At 41.4% G+C, this 17,649-nt stretch overlaps 1 protein-coding gene across 2 annotated transcripts in view; it reads right to left on the minus strand.

The window, feature by feature from the left end:
* Positions 1-17,612, minus strand: part of EIF2B3 (eukaryotic translation initiation factor 2B subunit gamma) — a 99,556-nt gene extending 81,944 nt beyond the window's left edge. Inside the window, exons 1-2 of one of the 2 annotated variants that reach the window (XM_068198594.1) lie at positions 17,345-17,612; positions 13,773-13,912 (exon numbers count right to left, since the gene is read on the minus strand). In XM_068198594.1, coding sequence (XP_068054695.1) covers positions 13,773-13,912; positions 17,345-17,492 — 288 coding nt within the window. In that variant the 5' untranslated portion in view covers positions 17,493-17,612. The remainder of the gene's footprint in view (positions 1-13,772; positions 13,913-17,344) is intronic. The other variant, XM_068198593.1, reaches the window with a different exon arrangement.
* Between the last annotated feature and the right edge of the window lie 37 nt (positions 17,613-17,649).

Genomic DNA, 17,649 nt, shown 5'->3' on the forward strand with positions numbered 1-17,649 from the left:
GCACGGCAAGGCAAGGGTCTTAAATCAAGAAGGACCATCTAATGGATGGCGCATGAAACAAATACTTGGAATATCTGGTATCTTCCTGCTCTGCCAAACTTGACACATGCCATTCTGCCTTACTATTTTATGACAAAGAGCAGCCCTCACCACAGACCAGGGCTCTATCACAGAAGCTGCTATAAAGAGCAGCTGAAAAGGCCATCAAGCATAAGAGAAGAGCAAATGATTTCGGGTTGAGGAACACAGGAAAACACTGTATTCCCATTCTCAGGGACAGCAGCCCTGTCCTCCTGGTAGCACAGCTCATGTTTTTGTGAGCATCACAAGAGCCACAGAAAAGACAAGGAGAATATAATGCTCCTTGGAAGTGTTAACTTGGGCCTTAGCAATTCCTTTTAACCTCAGATTTTCAATTCACTCACTCAAATGAAAAACTGAGACTAGGCTACTGACCAGTGGAGAAAAGTGGGATTCTGCAGAGATCGTCCACCTATGATCTGAGTTTCAGGAAGAAACTGCATCCCTACTGACTTCATAAATTATTGAAGCTCTGGGCTTTCAGTCCAACCATCCCTGAATACAGAGTATTCAGTTAAGTATGAAAACATGGCACTAAGATCCCCACATCTCCACTCTACCTTTCTAACACTGGCTAACAGCACTTCACCATCAAATGTTATGAACTACGAAATGGTCAGATATGAAATAAGTTAAATACTTGATCCAGAAAAATAAAACAGTGTGACATAAAACATGAAGAGATTTATACAAAATAGAGAAAACAGTAAGGAAAAAACACTGAAAACCAGTATGTCAACAACTATATTAAACCCAGCACAATATGGAAAATATACACAAAAACAAGACCAAGAAGCAGATTGTTTCAAGAACTCGGATCAAGACAGCCGATTTAAAAATAGAAAACATGTTTTCAATGGAACTAATTCATACCACAGATCAAAAGATGGATGCAATTATATGGTGTAATATACCAGCATAAATAAAAAGCCTTGGACTTTCTCACACCCCGCATACAAAGGCAATGCTAAAAACCCTTTTATATTCAGCAATTATTGCTGGAGCTCTTATGATCAAACAGGAGATGTCAAGGTTACCACAGATAGCTGGCAGCAAATTATGAATTTTTAGTGGTATTCACTATGCTTTTTCTATCAAGTATAGACAAGGGCAGGACCTCACAGCCTAAACTGCTGATGGCCTCAAAAACAGCAGACTAGAAACTAAGAAAACATGTGTTGCAAGGAAACTGTAATATGAACAAAATCAGCCTCAAGAGAAAGAGGAAAACAAATGTCAGATTGCATTATAAACAGAAAAGAAGCAAAACATCCACAAGCAGTAGAACCAGCTTCTAACAGAACTGAAAACAGACAAAACACTGAAGCTAAATGTTAAAGGTTTCTAATTGCAAAGTATTACAGCTGAGACTTTGACAGGAAAATAAAGACAATCAAGAGATTAGATATACTCAATCTAAGTTAACACATGCACAGAGAACTTTGCATCACTTCCTGCGGTGTCACCAAACAACAGGGGAGAGAGAGAGGAACAAGTTATAATTACTGCTGGAATTAGGACTGAGTTTTATACACAATAGCCTGGAACTTCACCCACATGTTGCATTAACAGTGGGGTTTGTGTGTAATGCTTTTTATTATTCTAAAGAGTGGAAAGGGAAAAAACAGTTTGGCTGTGGGCAAGCATTTTGATTGCATGTTAGCATTCTCCAGGCAAAGTCAAAGATACCTCCCAGCAACTGCATTACTCACCACTCTTCAGATCAGAAATTTACATCCAAGGCTTTAAATAATCCCTTTTTATCTCAGTCTCCATTAAGAGACCTCCAATTTCCACACCTGTGACCTCTTTGAAGCTCTATGACTGTTGCTGCAACTGGAGCAGGGAACCTTATTTATTTTTTGATGTCTGTAAGATCTTGTTAGCTACCAACTGAAATGGCCGCCTTTGGCTGGGAATTCCCACTCTCCTTTTGTAATGTCCTTGATGGCAAGATTCAGAGGGAAATCATGATTTAGTACTTTGCTAGCAGACATGAAGCATTTACCCACTCTGCTGTCACCTTGCAGCAAGAAGTTTGCTGTAGACCAGCACCTTCATAACTATTCTGAGGATAGAGGATAGTGGAGGCACAGAATGTCTCTCAATCTGAAATCCAGAAGCAACCTTTTCTCATTAAAGGATGGAAGAATCATTTTTTAACATCTGTGTAATGGGAAAGGAGCTTCTTAGAGGCTTATTTTTTCCTTAAAAAAAAAAAAAAAAAAGAAAACAGAAAAGTCTTATGTGGGAGCCAAGGGAGTCTCTTCTAATTTCCTGGATGGCCCTGAATTCATCAGGTGAGGATATCTTAAGGCAATGTGAATGCCTTCACATACGTAACCTGTCAGCATCACTGTTTATCTTCTCAAAGAAAGCTGCAAGAAAGATGCCAGAAGCTGGGGAGGAGACTTAACCCCAGTCCCATCATATGGCTCATCCTATGTTTTGTATCAGATGGGATCATACAATGAAAACACCATTTTAGGTTATCTTTTCATCTCATAAGCTACCATCCAAAATCAATATTTTTAAATTTACATACATATAAGCTAGGAACAGGAAAGATATTCAAGCCTAGAAGGCATCCTGTCTCCTCCCAGAAGGAAGTCGTGTTACCTATGCTCAAACTGACATGTGAGGTGGAAAAGGGTAATTTACAGTTCTCAGCAACCAAACACAGAAGTTTAGAGATGAACAGAAGTTCATAAACTTATTAAAAATATTTTCAAAGCAGGACATTGATATTATGACACTTATTGAACTGTAAAACTTTTGGTCTGGAACATAAACTTTGCAATCCACCTCTTCCTCTGGTTTCAACTAAATCAATCTTGTCCTACTTATACAGTACTCCAAAAGTAATTTTCCCAGCTTATTCCTCTACCCACATCACCCTTCTTCACTGGTTCTGCTTTCTATCACATAAACCAAAAGCTATTTATTGTCCTTTTAACAGCCTATCCCATCCAGTTGTCACACACTTAACAAACCTACTTCTACCTCACTTCAATACAGGACAATAGCCCTAGTATCTATTTCTATCTTCTAAAGGGTGTGGCTTTAGCTGCTGCTGTATTTTTTTTTTTTTTAAGTAAAAGAAATCTGCTACCCTTACACTGACAATTGTCATACTATCAGTATGCTGGGGCACTGGACTGACACAGTTGATCCTATCTTCGTAGGCTCTCTCATTTGTCTGAGATCAGGGTCATCCCCTGGGTTTATGTCCCAGTCCTGAGTATGCCACAGAGGAGACTGTTTTTTCCCATCTGAAGGCATCCAGAAGTGTGCACTGTGCCTGCAAAGGCTCAGGGGAGCACCCAGAACCCAGACCCTGCATTTGCCAGTTCATAGAGGGTAAGCCTGGCAAGGTGAATTCTCTCCTGACGCAACACACTGCATGGACAGATCCCTTCTCTACAGGCAGAACTCCAGAAACAAATGGCACTCTCCTCATCACTCCTATTCCTGGAAGGCAAGTTTCCAGGACTACCTGGATGGCAGCAGCACTATTAGACCTGCTGTGCAGCTGATCTTGCACTCTGCCTCCCATGAACAGAAAGGAGAACGCAGCAGTCGGGCTCCAACCTCAACAGCAGCAGAGCAACAGGAATTGCTGCCAAAGCCCAGAGCTCAAGCCCAGGCTTAACACTTAATGTAAGCAGAGCCTTAGGCAGTCAGGTGCTGCAGTCATACACACAATAATAATAAAAAGTAGTCGTAATAGAGCTCAACTGGCTCAAGTTATTGAAGGGAAAGAAGGCCTTTGCCCACAGCCAGCAATCAGCTCAACTGCAGATCTCTCAGCAGCACAACAAAAAGCAGGAATGACTGGATTCAAGGGCTAGGAACCAGTGATTAGCACAGGAATAAAATGCAAAGTGGTTTAAGAGGGAGAATAAATATAACCGGGAATAAAATACCAAAGTATGTAATAGACAATTCATACATTCTAGTAGATGAAGAAAGTCTTGCTATATTTCAGAAACACTTTTGCTAAGCCATCCCTAAGTTCTGGGGAACAGCCCAAACTAGTAGGTGCAAACTCCCATAGAGACTAGAGGATCATAATGGTTCTTGCAGTCTCAAACAAGACACTAAATAAAAACCAAAACATACAAGCATGTGTCCTCAGGAATCATTCTGCCATCCTGCAGCTAGTATCAGCACGATCTTAAATTTAAAAAAACTCTTTCCAAGGTCAAAACAAGTCATTACACAACACCCAGTTTCAACACTGCTTCAAAAGAAAACCCAAATTCTGATGTACTCTGCAAAGAAAAGGCTCCGTGAGACAGCTCAGTGGAACTGCTACTGTGCACCAGCCTGCACAGGAGTGGCAACCACCTGCCTGAAACCCCATCAGCCTTGCTCAAATGTTGGGGCTCTTCTCTAAACACTTTTCGTGCTATGGTAAATAAAAGCATTATTATAGACTGTAGTTTCCTAACTATCTTCCACACAGCATTATTTTCTCCTGCAGCACCTTTTCTAATGGTGTTTGGTCTGCAGCAACTGCTGTTGTAAGAAAAATGTCATGAAAACTTCAAAACCTCCACTGCATTTTCCAGCACTATTAGTCTACATCCAGAATTTTCACCATCTTCCCAAAGAAGCTGATTGAATTTATACTACAGAAGAATATCTAAATTTGCTTAATGAAAAATCTAAATGCACATTTGCTTTTCCATTTTCAGCACAGAACTGAGGAAAAATGAGATAACCTATTTGGATTTCCCAGTTAACACAGTATGACAAAAATGCAAAATTAAATTCCAGGCATCCTAAAGTCCACTGATCTTCACCATGGCTTTCACCAAATTAAACAGTGACAGAAAACCAATGCTGAGAAGAGTGACAGCCTCTGGGCTAGCCCGTGCTGTTCCAAGCACCACATTCCTATTATCAGTGTTACACAACTGTACCAAGCTGCAAAACCAGACACAGGGGAAAACCCTCTCCAGCACAATTAAGTCCATGCGCTGATGTTTGGCATCTCCTTCCTCCCACATTCCCCAAAAACTGGAACTAGGTACTTAGGCTCCAACACACAGTTAGATCAGTTGTGTCTGATCTGAACAATTCCATTTTCTCTTTCAGGGGAAGAATATCACCTGCAATTATACCTTTTTTGGACATCCTTGCTGCCTGCAGCCTTTTTTACTTTGTTTCTATCCTGTGGGATTTCTACTGGAGTATTTTCCCCATGTTTGGATCTTAACAGATCTTCCCTCATAGAATGTTTGGGCTTTTCATGGCAGTTGTAGGCATTAGAGCTGTCGCAGTGTCATCTTTAAGCAGAGTAAGTTATTTAGATAGGGCAGCTGTATATATTTTAAATAGGGCAAATGAAAAAGGATTTACCAAAATGAACACTACTATTTACTCCCCAAAAATGAAAACTAGTAGTGGCTGACAAAACCAGGAAAATATTTTTACTAGGATGCTTTTAAATAAATTACTTCAGCTATATGCTTGTGCAAAGAGCTTGCTGTGTCTGCAAGCAGAATAGGCTGAATTTGTGTAATTCATCAGAAACCACAGAGGGCCTAAATGAAAACACACACTGTAATACAGGAAAAGCAATGACCATTAACTTCTACATGGGAACAAGAGGTATTGGTTAACATAATGAGCACAGGCCTAGAGTTCCCAGGAGAGTGAAAAGGATAAGGACATGCAGTGGGAGATGCAACAATTGAAGCTGACAGGCATCTCAGGTCTGTCAATGACTCTTCTTGCAAAACACCTAAGGTTTGGCTGGCCTGTATAATGGAAGGCATCCTCTTTAGCTGATAATGGGCAGAATAGCAAATGCCATAATAATCATTCCTGATCCAATCTTCACAGCTAGTTGCCTTATTCAAACTTCTGGTGTTTAAGCCATTATCCATAGTAAACCTGGGCAGCAAAATAATTTAATTAGCTAGAGTCTTCTAAAGCTGAGTAACTTAAAAAAGACCCAAAAAACAACAAACAAACAAAAAATCCCAACAACTGCTGAATTCTCTCTTACCCTGCCAGAAAAAATAATGATCAGCTGGAAGTCCTGAACACATTCTTCAAGTCAGGCAGTGGTGTATTATTCCTCCCAGCCACACAGCCTGAGCACCTGCCCACGGAGCTGCTTTCTCCAAAGACAATCAGCTGTGCTTTGGGAATGGGATTTGGGCATACAATGTGTAATAAATGTTGGCTAGTGCCTTCAGTGGTGGGAGCTTTCAGTAAGAGGCAGACAGAGAAAAAAGATGCTACGTAACCTATGTGCTGCCATCTGATACATCTGCTTTCCCTATTAACAACATCGTGAAAGGCAGAAACAGAAAAACCACCAAGACAGCATTTTTATTTGCATTTTAAACACTTAAGTAAAAAATGTTTGCTGTCAGCTGAGCTGGAATAAAATGATTAAATTTTTTTTACTACTTCAAAACAGATTAACAGAATTTTTAGTTCAGTCTTGCTATTATACAGACCTTGTCTCTTACAAATTAATTTAATTTAGGTTTTTTTATTTCCACTAACAGTACAAAAAAATACATAATTCTATATTATGGAGACCCAAGTTTTTCTTTCCATGCTCACCAAACTTTGCTCAGTCGTACCAAAAGGATTCAGATTCCATCTTCCAGCCGTTCCAGCAAGCTTACTTACATCATGTGTTTGGAAAGGAGATTTTTCAGCAGAGGAAGCAGAGCGCTTCGCCATGCTGGCCAAGACTCCACGGATCAGTGACCCTCAGCAGCACACAGACCACCACCGTGACATCACACTTTCCACAACACGGATCCCAAAGATGCACATACCAAGAGAATCTGGAGTTTCAATCTTTGTTTATTTGCAAAAAGAAAGTTGGTTTTTCTTCTTCTTTTTGGTAGCCTTTTAGGGTTTGTTTTCCTTTGTTTTTAAAGAGCTATACTACTTTGTAATCGTACTTTTTGAAACTGAGAAAACCAGGTGGACCACCTGAGACGAAACATTTCTCTCACAAGCACTCACCAGCGATAGTAGCAGAAGACAAGCTGATTAATTCACACCATATTATTCAGGGCTTCCATTAACACAGCTAAGGGCTCATCAAGGGAGGAAAATATGAAATTGTTCCATTGCTGTTACTCTGCTGGAACGCCACATTTTAATCACTGTCTGGAGTATAGCTGAGTGACACAAGGGAGAGAAATGCTTAATAGAAGATGAAAATAATACAGACTCCGTGAAGACAAATGTTTGATCCAGGCACACCCAATCCACCCAAAACACAGATTCATGAGTTAACCAGGTTTTTCAACCTGCTGCCTGGAGAGCCCCTGCCTAGGAGGGGTGCCAGACAGCAGCTGTGTGGGTCTGGTAAAATTTGGCACAGGAAACAAAATGGTCAAATATTAGAGATGCCTAAGTTTCAGAGGAGCTCATTTGTAAACTCTAGTGACACCCCTTGCCATTTGTTTTTTTCATCGACAGTAATCTACAATCCGCAAAAAGGGCTTTAGCAGCCTGATGAATGGTACAAGCAGAAGGTCACAGAAACACAGTCCTCAGAGGGGTTTCCTGAGTCAAGAGTTTTGCCTCCTGTCATTCCAGCTATTGATTTACTTAGTTTATTTAAAAGCAAACAAAAACACAACAAGAAAACAGATTCTTATTCTAAGAGGAAACTGGGGGATTCTTATCTTGTTTACTCCTGGAAAAGTGTCTCACAATCATATTCTGCTCCGATTAAAACTTTTCTGTAATTTTCAGCCTATAATTTCTCACAGCAAATTTAAACATATTTATACTCCACTCTGAATATCTTATTTCCTTTTCTAGTGTTTGTCCCACATTTGATACATTTGAGTCCCACACCTGCTCAGTATTCTTGGCAAACAACCCCTTCTCATTGCCTTAAGCAATACAATTAATTTCTCATCTCTACCATAAAGAATACTTTACCTGATACATTCTAGTTTTCCTTCCTCCATCAGAGTGGCTGCTTATCATCACACTATTTCAACTAGTACATTCTGAGACATTGCAATTTACTCTTGGGCTTCTAGCTCCTACCACAAATTTCTTGTTACTATTCCCCAAAATCACAAGTTTTGTGTTACCAGCCAAACTCTATGTGCTATAACATGGAAGGTCATGGCACACATTTTGCATACTGGTCCTGTGAATCAGCCAAAGGAGGTCTACTGAACTGCAAGAGAAGGCCTTCAAGAATGGCAGCAGAAGTCAAATAAATTAAGACCTATATCTGGACTGCAAAAAAACACACTGGATGTACCAGAAGACTTTACAATATGACTTGAAAAAAGCATGTCCACTAATACCAGCTACAGAGGAAAAGCCTCCCTAAGTGAGCCAGGGGATTTCATTACATAAAATTACAAGAACATCAAAATAAGTTGACTTTTAAAAAGGATGCTTCCCATAATAATGAAAAAAAAAATTACCACTGAAGGACAAGCTGCCTACAAAACAAAACTGCATCATCTGCTACCACAGCCTGGAGCAGACAGCACTCAGTCTCTTCTCTTGCTAGAAAGTGTTATCACATATCACCATTGAAATGGTCAAGACTTTTACTGATTTCCCTATTACCCAGATTCAACTCACCTGAATGCTCCAGCCAGTGCTGCTTACCAATGAAAACCAGAAACAAGGACTAGTAATATTATTGAGGAGAAAGCAAGTACATATGATTTTAAAGAAAAGCCGTATCTCTTACACAGAACCCCTTCCACACTGCTCCAAGCAATTAGCAAGTTTAGGATGCTAAATAAAAATAAATAAAAACAAGGTCATGGAAGTTATTCGATTACACCTTAACACCTGCTGTTTCCACCTGCAAAATCAGCCTGTTTTACTAAAAATGCCAAACACTGATCACATGTAAAACCCCCTTAATCTCGAAGCAGTATATATGAGGAAATTTGAGTACAAATGCAGAGCAAGATTAATGTTTTCTTAACATCTATGGATGGAGTATTTAGTTGTTCATGCCCAGGACTAGATTAAGCCTTTCTTACATTCAAATTGTTTGCTCTTTTGTCTCCAATGAAAATTTCCTTTTTAGAAGACCTGATTCTTAAGAAAGCAAATTATTTCTTCCCCCACACAGATTCTCCAGGCTGCTACAAAAGTGTGCAAAGGCAACATGCCTCTCATGCCTGTCATGGGTGAAACAGCAACCAGTAACAGCCTAACTGATTGATGAAAGATATTTAAAGAGTAGAATCAGAAAGTGACAGGAAAAAAAAAGTGGATGTGGAAAATGAGATTTCATAAAGGAAAGTTTGATTTATTTTCTGTACAAAAATAATTTTTATACCTCTGCTAACAAATTTTTTTTCAAACACTTCCTGACAGGTCCAAGAATATTCTTTAGTGCAAACAAGAGATTAAGACAAAAGCAGATTGGCTCCATCAAAGCAGGAGACTAAAACACCACTACTTAACACAGTTTTTCAAACACTGATAGTCATGAAGTAAAACAGTCAAAAGCCAGTGCCCCTTTTTGCATCCTGTAAGTCTTGCTGGACCCACGTCACTTTCATGCTGCAGGGAAGGCAATAACCCAAAAGATACTGAAGTTTTTACTAAGTAAAACACTTCAGAATTACTCTAGCATTACTGCATATGTGAACAATTGAAAGAAAATTAAAGTCAGAAGGCATAATAAACAAACAAACAAACACACACAGTGTCCCTGTAATGATTTTACTCAGCTACAGAAGCAGATTGTCATCTTCCAGAATAAATTTCTCTATACATTATGCCCTTGGTAAAGCCCCATCTGAAACAGGGGAGCTTTCTTCACTCTTCAAGACCAGGAAGGTCAATCCAAACCTAAAGGCATGAAGACTGACTAGTTCTGTCAAGGCTAGAATGTGAGGTAACAGAGACTTCTAAATACCCCTAGGGTGGTAAAGGTGCAGTTCAAAAACAGCATTGTTATACCATCAACTGTGAGTCCATACAACCTACATTCTACCACTTCTAATTCTACAAATAAACACAAAAATAATTAAGTCTTTGGAGCTCTACTTTCATTTTCGTATTTTGAAAAGCCATTCATTAACAGTCGTTCAAAGGATAGCAGGAAACTAGGAACTTAAAAGGCCAAAAGAATAAAATGGATTATGATATTAAAATTCGATCAAAACCCTAAGACTGGGTATTAAAATGATACCCATGAAAGCTGTCATAAGGCACACGGACTACAGCAGGATCCTGAAACAAACTGCATTCCAGGGAAATGCTGGGATGGTCCATAGGAGGGCAATTAAGGAATCTGATCAACAGTCATCACAATGTTCTTTAACAAACTGTTTTCATATCCCTGTATATAACAAAACATTTAAGAAATAAATAGGTCCTATACCCACATTTTTGCTTTTTGACAACTTATAATTAAGTGCTGCACTTAGTGTAAAACAATGATAAGTGGGTTTTTTTTTAATTTGGTAATATAAACACAGGCAAAAAATTCCTTAGTTTCTACTTCATATTAATTATTTTAAATATTATTTAAGTGCAAAAAAAAATTTATAATTAAATGCAAAAGTATTTTTCAGTTACTTATATTCAAACTGACACATTCCAGATTGAGGACCTTTTTAAAATCATAGTGTAGCACACACCAAATAAACAATAATTGGAGATTCAAAACTGAACTACAGCTCTAATGAAGTTTCCTCAACTGTTTTCACTTAAAACAGCTTCAACTTGTATTTGATGTCTTGTCCTGCTGGCTTTCTGAATGTGGGGAAACAGAGTATGTAATATTACACAGAATATGTACTATCATAAGGTTGTCTTATGCATGAAACTGTAAGAGATTTGAGACAGAAGTCTGCTTTCCAGTACTGGTACAATCTCTTCAATGATCCCAGGTAATCACTTCACCTCGTTATGCCTCCGTTCTCAGTTGTAGAATTGTGAGGGCAAACTGATTAATGGTGTTTGCTATTCAGACCCCAGAATGGAGTGTTTAATAAAACCAAACAAAACAACCCACTACACGAGTCAATTAGAGAAATACTGGTAAAGAACAGGCCAGACTGACACCCAGGCCTAGGAATACACAAAGTGAAACTTACAGGACCAAGTTTTCTGATGTTCACTACTTTTCAAGTAAGTGCCTTTAGGAATCAAGTTTAGCATATTTTTATTGTATGAAGGATCCAAGAAAAGGCTACATTCAGACTTGTAATGAAAATAAAAACCCTAATGAAGCTGCTACCTTGTCAATGAGGTGTAGGCTGAGACAGCCAAAAATAACAGGCAGACTTCCAATACAGCAAAGAATCTGCATCTAGTGTATCAACTTTCAAAGCAAAATTGTCAAAACCATTATTATGTGTACAGAGTGGGAAAACAGCAAACAAAAACTTTAATGAGTTTCCTTTGCTGTCATGAACTTCTGAATATGAAAAAAGTAAGACTGGCAGTCAGATGCTTGTTACTGTGAATGAAGTCAGTCTTACCTGCCACCAAAAACACCAGCACCATAGAGAAAACAATGGAAACTACACTTCCTTAGTCCTTACAGGTTTTGCATGTACATGCTCTCCTGCTACTTCTGAAAGCAATTCTCTAAGTCTAATCTTGACATCTAATCTTTAAAGTATGAAGCTTCATTACCCAAGGAGCAACACAACAAAAAGCCCAAAACTGCAGGCACAGCAAGCAGCAGTGAGACTCCTTCAGTCAAAACTACACAAGGCAGCAAGTCATGAAATATTATGCTTTAGAGTGCTTTATGCACATCTCAGAATTTGTGATTAGCAGTTCTGCTACCCTTAGACATATTTCTTACTGTGTATTTATAATCTTGGCTTTACTCCCTGTCACTTGCACTGCAGACAAGCAAGTTGTCTATACTGTGCCATGTTACCTCGCTTTCACTGAGCATACTTGCTCTTCTGTCTGTGGGCAATTAACTCAATTTGTGACAACTAAGTTTCAGCAACCAGTTTAAACTTCTCATCAGACTTTTGGCATGGGCTGCAAAAAGCCTGCCAGCAAACTATGGCCACAAGTAGCAGTCGTTTTCACCAGGGAAACTCATTCTTCAACGAGATCACTCTCCCGCTGCACCGCAAACACAGCCAACATACAGCAGCTTTTCAGCTACCTCTGCTGTGGAATTCTCTCACCTATATCACACAGGAGAGGGCATACCCTGTAAGAGGTGCACCAGTGGTATGCATTTACTAGAGGAATGACTCCAAAATACACAGTGCAGTAATCTGCTCAAGAACTTAGTATAGGCTTCTTTCAAATAAGAGACCACTTTGTCCTCTGTGCCCAGGCAAGCAGACATGGAATAAAAAGGGCAGAAGCAGCTGCTGCCACTCATACATAGCATCTGACTTAGGAAAACTTGTGTGGTTTTCAGGACTACCTCACATCTTCTCTAAGCCTTTTTTGTGGAAAATAAACAGAAGATCAACACTGCCGCCTGTGAAGACACACTATTTTCTAACTCACAGACACTCGACTTGTTGCCTCCCAGGGCCCCTAAGCAGACCTGCCTGGATTACCAAAAAGACAGACACCCCAACATATGAGCTTGTCACTGATCAGGCAATAAAACTGTAAGGTCAGGGTCCCAATTTGCAGTGCAGATACTCCCTTATTGCACGCATGTATTTAAAAAATACTGCCAAACTAAGTTATGACAAAACGTGATTCTCCACATGACTGAAACAGTCAGCTCAGTTAAACTGATTTTGTTAGTTTTGATTTTCTTTGTTATGTATTCTCTTCACCCTCTAAATACTAGTCTGTGCATGAATCCCTTGCCAGATCTGTCTTCTTGTGCCATCTACACATCCGTATTTGCCTTGAAGTTTCACCTTGTCTCAAATGGAGTCTTTCTCTTGGGAGCATATAGCCTGTAACGCTGCACTTTATTAGCTTCAAAAAGAAACCTCAGGACTTAAGCACTCATTGATGTTCTGTTGCAACATTTATTTAAACAGGCAATTTGGCTAAGATGGCCTAAACAGACAAGGAACAAATCCTATGATTAAGTCTATGACAACAACAAAAACAAAAGTCCATCCCAGATCACAGCAAGAGCTCCGAGCAGCATTTGTGCCTTACATGGGAGTGTTTTAATTTTGCAGCTGGAAATTAAAATTCTATAAACTGCTGGTTTTATTCAAACAGCAGCCCTTTATCACATCTGGGCACTGTTTACTGAAGAGCTTACTGTAAGACCAAGGGAGCAAAAGCCCAGGAAAAGCACAAGTCACTGACCCAACAGTGCAGGCATGCCTGTGTCATGGCCAGCAGTGAACACAAACTTTCTGGAGCATCACTGCACTGCCTTAGACAGCAAAGAACGTTTGTGCAGAGCTACTCCCCCAAGCACTAGGCAGACAGACAACAACTATCACACACTGTATCAAAAAATCACAGAAACAAATACAACCTTTTAATTACCTTGTCAGAAAGCTAACACTGACCAAGAAGCAGACCCAGCCTGAACAGGCTCCACCATTCCCAGCTCTCAATTCCAATCATTCAGAGTCTTGGTATGAGTTCCCCTGTGAGGTGATCTTCACAAAATTCAGCTCTTTTGAAGACCAGGAAATTCAGTTATGCACAGTATCATTACACAGGAAACTCCTTACATTGTAATAAAAAAAAATTATAAACAATTTCCAGTTAAGGTAAATAAAAGACAGTAATACCTTAATTTTCTGGTGAATATGCCTCAGTGAATCTGCTGTACCCATGTCCATGTTGTCACTGATACACACAAAATCAAGCTTCATTTTTGTGTCCAGGTTTAGCATCTTTTGGATTTCCTTCCTTGTAATCACAATGACCTCTAGGACAAAGGAGAGTGAGATGAGACGAAGCAGAAAAAAATCTAAATAATATTTATCACAAATAGGATACACCCACTTTTTTATTCAGAAAGGCTGATAGAACTGTCAAAAGGCTTGAGTAACATAACCGGGCTCTCCACCCAGTCAAGCTTTTTTGGCAACAGTAACTTTTCAAGACAAGAATTAAACTCCAATGAATGTGAAAACAATCTCCCTGCTTTGCTGGGTGGAGGTCGTTACTGAAAGAGACACATGCATGTGTGGCATGAGTTAGCAAGATAGAACAGACACTTCTTCTATCATTAACCAGCAACCTCAAACCATATGTCCTCAAACAGACCGATGAGACCCCGTGTTCATGTCACCAACACTTTAGAGCTTTGTCTTTTGCTGCCCCGATCCTGTGTGTCCTCTGTGGACAACACCAACCACACTATTACAATACAATGGTTAAACTATTTCTCAGCATCAGCTTGGCAAGAAAGTGGAGTAATATATGAGCAACAAATTCATTCCATCTACAAAAGAAAAAGGATAAATGCATATTTGAAGGAAATCAACACTTGCATGAAAGCATATTTTCCAAATGAAGAATGTGAGAACAGAAGGTCTGCAAAGAAAAGACTGAGGAAACAAGATGACAAGAAACCTTTTCCCCCAATCTTAAGAACAGGAAGGAAAAGCAACAATCAAATTTTCCAGTTAAAATATCCCCTCAAAACACCTAAACACTATAACATTGTATTCCACATGGAATTTTAACACAGGATTATGGGAAATAATAAACAATAATGATAATTAATAATAGTATAGGCAAGATGAAAACACATCAGGAATAAATCTGCATCAATCAAAACTAAACTCATCTTGAATCTATTAAAAGAAAAGACGAAGGAACTGGAAACATGGGAATTGTGTGGCATTTTGGTGCCAGAGACATGGCTGCCCTTCCACTCCCATACTGGATGCCAATGTGGATTCAAAAGAGGCTGAAGAACTTAGACAAAAGGACTGAAAGCACACCTTGAATTAGGCAAAGAATTAACTGATGAAGAGGGAACTGGTGTCAGGTGCAGGTTCTAAGCTCACACTGCTCAGCATAAACCTGGTGAGCTGGGCAAAGGTCTCCTAAATATGAGAAATATTAGGAGAGATTAAGCACTTGCAATTAGGGCAAAAGAGACACAGTGAGTCAGCCCATGGAACACCTACTTACTCACATAAGCAAGTATGAGGAACTAATCATCCAGGGAGAGAATTCATGCCATTGGATCATTTAATACAGGAATGTACAGCTTGGTCACGGGTGTGAAGCAAGGAAGGAGCAGGAAGGTGGCAGTTTGCTCACTGAAGCTGAATACATTTATTGACTACAACCCTGCATGTCCACATTTTCACTGGAGAGAGAGAAGCTGAAGCACTACATGTGAGAAAGGAGAAAGATCTGACTGCAGCACTATCACACAGTCACAGCACGGTTCAGGCTGGAAGGGACCACACTGGGTCATCTGATCCAACCTCCCTGCTCAAGCAGCCTCATCTCAAATCACATTGCACAGGATTGCATCCAGATGGCTCTGGGACATCCCCAGTGAGGGAGGTCCCACACCCCCTGCACAGCCTGTCCCAGTGCTCAGTCACCTACACATTAAAGAGGTTTTTCCCCATGTTCAGCTCAAACTTCCTGGGAATCAGTTTCTGCCTGTTTCCTCTTGTACCATTGCTTGGCACCACTGTGCTGAACCTGGTCCATCCTCTGACACCTCCCTTCAGAGACTGAGAGACATTGATGAGGTCCCTTCTCAGTTGCCTCTTCTCGAGGCTGAACAGGCCCAGCTCCCCCAGCATTTCCTCATAACGGAGATGCTCCAGTCCCTTCATCATCTTTGTTGCCCTCCACTGGACCTGCTCCAGGAGCTCCATGTCTCTCTTGTCCTGAGGAGCCCAGGACTGGACACAGCACTCCAGATGTGCCTCACCTGGGCTGAGTAGAGGGGCAGCTAATAGTGGTCAGGGGCATCAAGTGGAAATGGTTATTTCTGAATAAAGAGCCAGACAAAGCACAATAATTTCCATTGCAGGACAAAAGTATTGCCAAAAAAAAAAAAAAAAAAAAGACAGGAGAACAGGCAAAGAAGGCAGACATTCAGAATGCAGATTTCAACAAACAACAAACAAAAAAAACAAATGCAAAGAACAGAAGTTCTTTAGGATTTTCTAACGAAACAGAATAAAGGCAACGTCTGCTCTTAGTTTTGTTCCTTCACACTGAAATAGAACATGGATAATCATGAGCTGATCTTTACATCTTCACAGAAGATAGAAGCAGTCAGGAAGAAAGCCACAGACTCAGGATGAAGTACAGAATAATCACAGAGACAAAACAGAGAAGCAGAAGCACAAAAGACAAACACAAACATAAAAAACCCAGATGCCTGAAAGGTGTCAGGATGAAGCTTTATAAGAAGCTAGAGGGATGCCACAGAAAGATTTGGTCCAGCACTGACAAGGTGAACAAAAGCCTAACCTCAGAAGATACTGAAGAAGCTCACCAGGTACTAAATACCACTTTAATCCCGATGTGAAACAAAGCCCACAGGTGAGCAACACGAGTCTGCCACTGTCCCCACCCTGCTGCGGCCAAAGCCCAGCACCTGGCTCTGCTGCCCCATGGACTGAGCGCCTCAGACAGAGCCAGCAGCCCTGAACTCGGGCCAGGCTGAAACAACAAACCACGAGCCATCCCCGGAGAGCTGACACTCCTCACGCTGCTGCCATTAATGACTCTGGGAAAGAAACACGGGAGACTCAAGGTTAGCGACCCAGGGGACGACACCAGTGGTGGGAAAGGCCTCGAATCAGAGAATCGCTGCACTGTTGGAAAAGATCTTGAAGATCATCAAGTCCGACCAACCAGCATCACCACCACATTCCCCACTAAGCCACGTCCTCAAGTGTCATATACTCATGGCTTCTGAACACTTCCAGGGATGGTGCCACCACCACTTCTCCGGACAATTTGTTCCAATGCTCTAAAACCCCTTCAGAGAAAAAGATTTTCGTAATATCCAATCTAAACCTCCCCTGGTGCAACTTGAGACTCGTCCTGTAACTTGTTACGTGAGAGAAAAGACCGACACACCCCTCTCTGCACCCTCCTTTCAGACACCCCCTGCCCTCGGTGAGAAGACGGGTAGAAGATGCAGGCACAGAGGGCGCAGCCGACAGGGCAGGAAGGGATGTGACCCGGGCCAACAGCACGGCTCCAGCGCAGAGGACAGATGTGCTGCAGCACCTGCCCCGGCCAACACGGCACCTGCGACGCGGCATTAGAACGGCGGCAGAACGGACGGCGGCGGTGACGGCCCGTAGGGACCAGGGGGAGCCCGCAGTCACCAGGGTCAGCACGCCCAGACCCCGCTGTGCCTCACCTTCGAAGCCGGCGCGCTCCAGCAGGTTCAGCGGGTACCAGAGCAGCGGCCGGTTTCCCACCGGGAGCAGCGGCTTCGGGATGCTGGAGGTCAGGTCCGTCATGCGGGAGCCGCCTCCGGCCGCCATCACCACGGCCTGGAACTCCATCGTGTGGCGGAGTGACACAGAGAGGCAGGGCCTCACCGGGCAGGTGAGGCAAGGCCGGTTCACCGCTGCGGTCCCCGCGGCCGCTCCCGGCACTGACAGCGCAGCAATGGCGGCGCGGCCGCGCTGCGCCTGCGCGCGGACAGCCGAGAGCGTCGAT

This window comes from Anomalospiza imberbis, chromosome 9, assembly GCF_031753505.1.
Source record: "Anomalospiza imberbis isolate Cuckoo-Finch-1a 21T00152 chromosome 9, ASM3175350v1, whole genome shotgun sequence".
Lineage (NCBI taxonomy): Eukaryota > Metazoa > Chordata > Aves > Passeriformes > Viduidae > Anomalospiza > Anomalospiza imberbis.